The 7,921-nt window shown below is 43.1% G+C and overlaps 1 protein-coding gene across 1 annotated transcript in view; it reads left to right on the top strand.

Moving 5' to 3' along the window:
- Positions 1-7,921, top strand: part of LOC120050916 (guanine nucleotide exchange factor VAV3-like) — a 112,902-nt gene that overhangs the window by 11,248 nt on the left and 93,733 nt on the right. Inside the window, exon 8 of the mRNA XM_038997442.1 lies at positions 1,261-1,356. Within this exon, the coding sequence (XP_038853370.1) occupies positions 1,261-1,356 (96 nt within the window). The remainder of the gene's footprint in view (positions 1-1,260; positions 1,357-7,921) is intronic.

The raw sequence follows: 7,921 nt of genomic DNA, 5'->3' as shown, positions 1-7,921 counted from the left end.
TCAAAATATTTTTTAGATTTTAGATTCTTCAAAGTAGCCACCCTTTGCCTTGATGACAGCTTTGCACACACTTGGCATTCTCTCAACCAGCTTCATGAGATAGTCACCTGGAATGCATTTCAATTAACAGGTGTGCCTTGTTAAAAGTTAATTTGTGGAATTTCTATCCTTCTTAATGTGTTTGACACAATCAGTTGTGTTGTGACAAGGTAGGGGTGGTATACAGAATATAGTTCTATTTGGTAAAGTCCATATTATGGCAAGAACAACTCAAATTAGCAAAGAGAAACGACAGTCCATCATTATTTTGTGTCACGGATCCCTCTGGAACATTCATTGTGCACAGCTGTCCCCTATTCCCACTGATTGTATTTGTATATATGTGCCCTTTGTTCACCATGGTGGGGTCGATTATTGTTAGAATGTCCGTTGGTGTGTGTGAGTCCTGTGCTGTGTGTTTTGGGCTTTCGTGCCCTTGTGGATTGCGCAGATGATTACAGGTCTCGTCCTGTGTGTTAATCATTGTGCGAGTGTGTTATTTATTTGAGGTACTCCTCGCTCTTTGGTTTGGGTTTCAACTCTGTGTTTTTGTGACGTGTTTGTTTGGTCTATGTCCCCGTGCTTTTACACGGCACGTCGTTATTTGGGCTTAATAAAAAAAACTATTACGCATTACTGTGCTTGTCTCCCGAATCTCTTCATGCCAACGTGACACTTTAAGACATGAATGTCAAAATTTCAAAAACTTCGCAAAAACCATCAAGCGCTATGATGAAACTGGCTCTCATGAGGACCACCACAGGAAAGGAAGACCCAGAGTTACCTCTGCTGCAAACTCCTTCAAGATTGTTGGAAAAGCATTCCTGGTAAAGCTGGTTGAGAGAATGCCAAGAGTGTGCAAAGCTGTCATCAAGGCAAAGAGTGGCTACTTTGAAGAATCTCAAATAATAAAATATATTTTGATTTGTTTAACACTTTTTTGGTTGCTACATGATACCATATGTGTTATTTCATAGGTTTGATGTCTTCACTATTATTCTACAATATAGAAAATAGTGAAAATAAAGAAAAAACATTGAATGAGTCGGTGTGTCCAAACTTTTAAATGGTACTGTATGTGCTTTTTATTACAATGCAGTGAAAGTTCACATTCTGTGCATTATCATGTATTTTACATTCAGAAATGTTTTACATTATCCAGAGTGGCTTACAATCAGTCAATTGAACTGCATTCAATTCATTTCTGTTTTTTGTTTTCAGGAATGTGCAAAGAGAGCCAACCATGGCAAGTTTACACTGAGAGATCTGCTGGTTGTCCCTATGCAGCGGGTACTGAAGTATCCCCTTCTTCTACAGGTAAGATCTCTTCAGAGAACTGGGAAGGACCTCCATTCAACTGTTACCTCAGTAGCAGGACTAAAGCTGCAATACTGACTATCGGCAGTGGAGGCACACCCATCCATGTTTTGATCATGGACTAGCTCTGCCCGCATTTATGTGTGTCCTGACAAGATGCCTTTTACATGTATGGTAGAAAGACAAGAATGAGAGAGAGAAAAACAGACTGAAAAATAGAAGAAAGAAAAAACAACAGAGAGAGAGAATATGCCCCCCCTACTTGAACAGAGCAATACTCAATCATGAGGCATCAAAACAAAGGGAACTGCATAATATTAAGAAATGCTATAGATGGAAGGAAAGTAGTGTGGAATCCTACAGAAAACAATTAGGCAACAACAAATTCAATCCCTTTTAGACAACTTCCTGGACAAAATGTTTCACTGCAGCAGTAGAACAGAATACTCTGAATTACAGTAACTGGCTTAAACAGTATACAGTGAGTTACAAAGGTATTGGGGCAGTCACACATGTTTTGCACAAATATCATACCCCCCCCAAAAATGCTAACCTTCCCTGTTATTGTAATGGTGAGAGGTTAGCATGCCTTGGGGGTATGATATGAAATGCTAACCTCCCCTGTTATTGTAATGATGAGAGGTTAGCATGCCTTGAGGGTATGATATAAAATGCTAACCTCCCCTGTTATTGTAATAGTGAGAGGTTAGCATGTCTTGGGGGTATGATATTTGGGCATCTGTAATTTTCTCACTCATCATTACTCACGATTCATTCAGGACTATCCATAATCATGTTATCATTCACATTAATGTACAAGTGTTTAGAAACATAATATATTCTTATTTACAATAAAAGTGACTCCAAAATGACAATATACATTATTTACAATAATTTCTATTGGGCACAAAATAATCTGAAACACAACCAAAACAAACAGAAAATGCATCCAATAAGTCTGTAGAGTCACACGCTTGATGTAATCATTGAGTGGTAGTAATAAGGGACAAAATATAAAACTTTTGACTACTTTATTACACATATCATTTAATATGTCTTCCGGTCCCCTAAAATGGTACAATTGGGAATTAGGTCCAACATGGGATTTAGGTAGAAAAAGTGCTGTAATGTCTAAACTGTTCACCAGCTATGAATGAAAATACCCAACAATTAAAGCTGATAGTCTTTACTTGAACCTCATAGTATAATTTTAAAATCCAAAGTGCTGGAGTACAGAGCAAAAATAACAACAAATGTGTCACTGTCCCAATACTTTTGGAGTCACTGTATTTGACCTCAGCTTCCTTATCAAATCTACATATTTCAACCAGACACCCTACAAAAATGAACCACAATTCACAAAAGTGGAGACAAATTCGACCCCAATAACTACTGTGGGATATGCGTCAACAGCAACCTTGGCAAAATCCTCATGATTATCATAAACAGCAGACTCGTACATTTCCTCAGTGAAAACAATGTACTGAGCAAATGTAAAATAGTATTTTTACCAAAATATCGTACGAGAGGCCACTCAGCAAGCTGGTACTGGGACTCTGTTCACAAACACAAACACACCCGACAGAGCCCCATGACAGCAACACAATTAGACCAAACCAAATCATGAGAAAACAAAAAGATAATCACTTGACACATTGGAAAGCATTAACAAAAACACAGAGCAAACTAGACTGCTATTTGGCCCTGAACAGAGAGTACACAGTGGCAGAATATCTGACCACTGAGACTGTATTTATAGGTCTATTTATGTTCCCTTTCATACTTCAACCACTTGCACTTTGTTACAACACTGTATATAGCCAATAATATAACATTCAAAATGTCTATATTCTTTTAAACCTTTAGTGAGTTTAATGTTTACTGTTCATTTAGAGAGAGAGAGAGAGAGAGAGAGAGAGAGCAGCCTTCATCAGATCTTCGTAGATCTCACCACCATCTTCATCATCGTAGACACAGTCATACAGATCCTCTTCATCCTCCACAGCTTTCTCACTGTCACACACACAGGAAGGAGGAACACATTATCACACTAGCTATAATGACACTCACAACCCTCATTTGTCAAGAGGCACAAGACAGGAGAGCTCTCCTAGACGTCACCACTATAGTCAGCCAATCAGCCCTCTGGCACTGACACCTGCAGCTCTCCTAGACGTCACCACTATAGTCAGCCAATCAGCCTTCTGGTCCTGACACCTGCAGCTCTCCTAGACGTCACCACTATAGTCAGCCAATCAGCCTTCTGGTCCTGACACCTGCAGCTCTCCTAGACGTCACCACTATAGTCAGCCAATCAGCCCTCTGACACTGACACCTGCAGCTCTCCTAGACGTCACCACTATAGTCAGCCAATCAGCCTTCTGGTCCTGACACCTGCAGCTCTCCTAGACGTCACCACTATAGTCAGCCAATCAGCCCTCTGACACTGACACCTGCAGCTCTCCTAGACGTCACCACTATAGTCAGCCAATCAGCCCTCTGTCCCTGACACCTGCAGCTCTCCTAGACGTCACCACTATAGTCAGCCAATCAGCCTTCTGGTCCTGACACCTGCAGCTCTCCTAGACGTCACCACTATAGTCAGCCAATCAGCCCTCTGACACTGACACCTGCAGCTCTCCTATACGTCACCACTATAGTCAGCCAATCAGCCCTCTGGTCCTGACACCTGCAGCTCTCCTAGACGTCACCACTATAGTCAGCCAATCAGCCTTCTGGTCCTGACACCTGCAGCTCTCCTAGACGTCACCACTATAGTCAGCCAATCAGACCTCTGGTCCTGACACCTGCAGCTCTCCTATACGTCACCACTATAGTCAGTCAATCAGCCCTCTGGTCCTGACACCTGCAGCTCTCCTATACGTCACCACTATAGTCAGTCAATCAGCCCTCTGGTCCTGACACCTGCAGCTCTCCCAGACGTCACCACTGCGTGAGCGGACAGGTTAGCAGTCAGGGGCTAGTTGAAAAGGTGTGGGTTTGTGTGTACGCATCTAGGGGGTTGACATGCGTGACTGGCGGTCAGGTCCTCGCCTCGCCTCACTTCCCTCACCCTCTGCCCGCTTTACTCCTCTCACTTCCCTGGGGACCGGGCCTGGCATGTGACAGGCCCCTGATCCGCTTCACTGGAGGGAGCATGGTCCTGGGGCAGGAAGGAGGGAGGCAGCGGAGGTAAGGTTGGGATGGAGGGAGATAGAGAGGGGGGGGGGATCAGGGAAGAAAGTCTTCGTCTTCTCCTCCTCTGGCTCAGTCCCCAACTCACTGTAACCAGAATCCATCAATATGCCAGTAATGCCAGAATGCTCTCCCTCTTTCTCTTTGTCTCTCTCTCTCCGTCTCTCTTTCACTCTTTGCTCTCGTTCCTCTCCATTAATGTCTTTCTGTTCCCTAAACTCACTAGAACTGGAATCCATCAATAAGCCTGTACTATGTGCAGTCCCTGTGTGGGTGGGTGTTAGGAGCAGAGGATGAAAAATAGGGTCCTGTCACGTTGCTTGGGATAGTAATGGCCAGATTCAGCTTGAGTGACACCTGGGATTTGAGGAGTGCTAGGCTGACACATACGACCCGGCGGGAGGGGACTGAAGGAGAGGGGAAGTAAGTCATTTAACTGGGCTTGGCTGTGTGTGTGTGTGTGTGTGTGTGTGTGTGTGTGTGTGTGTGTGTGTGTGTGTGTGTGTGTGTGTGTGTGTGTGTGTGTGAGTGTGTGTGAAGGACATGCATGGTAACCTTCCTTATCCTCCACCACAAGGACAGACAGGCGGCCTAGATGTCTTGTTTACGCCACGCCAGCTACAGGAAAGCAATTAAAGCCACGCAGACGCACGCACGCACGCACGCACACACACACACACACACACACACACACACACACACACACACACACACACACACACACACACACACACACACACACACACACACACACACACACACACACACACACACACACACACACACACACACACAGGTAGGATATACAGTGGCAAGAAAAAGTATGTGAACCCTTTGGAATTACCTGGATTTCTGCATAAATTGGTCATAACATTTGATCTGATCTTCATCTAGGTCACAACAACAGACAAACACAGTTTTCTTAAACTAATAACACACACAATTATACGTTTTCATGTCTTTATTGAACACACCGTGTAAACATTCAAAGTGCAGGGTGGGAAAAGTATGTGAACCCTTGGATTTAATAACTGGTTGACCCTCCTTTGGCAGCAATAACCTCAACCAAACGTTTTCTGTAGTTGCGGATCAGACCTGCACAACGGTCAGGAGGAACTCATTACCATTCCTCTTTACAAAACTGTTTCAGTTCAGCAATATTCTTGGGATGTCTGGTGTGAACTGCTCTCTTGAGGTCATGCCACAGCATCTCAATTGGGTTGAGGTCAGGACTCTGACTGGGCCTCTCTAGAAGGCGTATTTTCTTCTGTTGAAGCCATTCTGTTGTTGATTTACTTCTGTGTTTTGGGTTGTTGTCCTGTTGCATCACCCAACTTTTGTTGAGCTTCAATTGGCGGACAGGTAGCCTAACATTCTCCTGGAAAATGTCTTGATAAACTTGGGAATTCATTTTTCTGTCGATCGATGATAGCAAGCTGTCCAGGCCCTGAGGCAGCAAAGCAGCCCCAAACCATGATGCTTCCTCCACCATACTTTACAGTTGGGATGAGGTTTTGATGTTGGTGTGCTGTGCCTTTTTTCTCTCCACACATAGTGTTGTGTGTTCCTTCTAAACTACACAACTTTAGTTTAATCTGTCTACAGAACATTTTGCCAGTAGAGCTGTGGAACATCCAGGTGCACTTTTGCGAACTTCAGATGTGCAGCAATGTTTTTTTTGGACAGCAGTGGCTTCTTCCGTGGTGTCCTCCCATGAACACCATTCTTGTTTAGTGTTTTACGTATTGTTGACTCGTCAACAGAGATGTTAGCATGTTCCAGAGATTTCTGTAAGTCTTTAGCTGACGCTTTAGGATTCTTCTTATCCTCATTGAGCATTCTGTACTATGCTTATGCAGTCATCTTTGCAGGACGGCCACTCCTAGGCAGAGAAGCAACAGTGCTGAACTTTCTCCATTTATATACAATTTGTCCTTCCGTGGACTGATGAACATCAAGGCTTTTAGAGATACTTTTGTAACCCTTTTCAGCTTCATGCAAGTCAACAATTATTAATCTTAGGTCTTCTGAGATCTATTTTATTCGAGCCATGGTTCACATCAGGCAATGATTCTTGTGAATAGCAAACTCAAATTGTGTGAGTGTTTTTATAGGGCAAAGCATCTCTAACCAACATCTCCAACCTCGTCTCATTGATTGGACTCCAGGTCAGCTGACTCCTGACTCTAATTAGCTTTTGGAGATAGTCAGTAGCCTAGGGGTTCACATACTTTTTCCAACCTACACTGTGAATGTTTAAATGATGGATTCAATATAGACAAGAAAAATGCAATAATGTGTGTGTTATTAGTTTAAGCAGACTGTGTTTGTCTATTGTTGTGACTTAGATGAAGATCAGATCTAATTTTACGACCAATTTATGCAGAAATCCAGGTAATATATACTTTTTCTTACCACTGTGTGTGTGTGTGAATGTGCACAGCAACCTACCTGTGTGTAATGAAAGTGGTTATTGGCGGCAGACCCAGCGGCAGGATAAAGTGACATTTGAAATTGGTGAGGGGGCAACATGTTTGGGGGTTCTTGCATTGTAGTTATTTTAAATTCAGCTTATATCAAACTAGGCAAGTCAGTTAAGAACAAATTCTTATTTTACAATGACAGCCTAGGAACAGTGGGTTAACTGCCTTCTTCAGGGGCAGAATGACAGATTTTTACCTTGTCAGCTCGGGGATTCGATCTAGCAACGTTTCGGTTACTGGCCCAACGCTCTAACCACTAGGCTACCTGCCGCCTCTACACTCTAACCACTAGGCTACCTGCCGCCTCTACACTCTAACCACTAGTCTACCTGCCGACCCGTTTATTATTGCTATACCACAATAAACATAAAGTTAAAACGCAGAGACACCCCGAGACCAATGAATGCTTTTGAAGTGACAGGTTGGCCCAAAATCTGTAGCCCATCAGCACAATGGACAGCGCCCTACACACTAAAGCAAGACCGTTTTGGTATTGAATATAGGCTACAAGATAGCTAGGGGAATTTGCCTAATACAAACAGCTTATGTGAATGCAAACGTACACACAGCTGTCTTACCAAAATAATGCAAACTAAATGCTGAAAGTAATATCCTAAAATGGATTTAAGTTTCCCTGCATTAGAGTCCCCGGCCACTAGGAGCGCCACCTCTGGATGAGCATTTTGCTGTTTGCTTATGGCCGTATACAGCTCATTGAGTGCGGTCTTAGTGCCAGCATTGATATGTGGTGGTAAATAGACAGCTACAAAGAATATAGATGAAAACTCTCTTGGTAAATAGTGTGGTCTACAGCTTTCCATGAGATACTCTACCTCAGGTAAGCAAAACCTCGAGACTTCCTTAGATTTTGTGCACCAGCTGTTGTT

Source organism: Salvelinus namaycush, chromosome 7, assembly GCF_016432855.1.
Source record: "Salvelinus namaycush isolate Seneca chromosome 7, SaNama_1.0, whole genome shotgun sequence".
NCBI classification, from domain to species: Eukaryota; Metazoa; Chordata; class Actinopteri; order Salmoniformes; family Salmonidae; genus Salvelinus; species Salvelinus namaycush.
The sequence above is the reverse complement of the archived record's forward strand: the minus strand, read 5'-3'. Positions and strand labels throughout refer to the sequence as shown.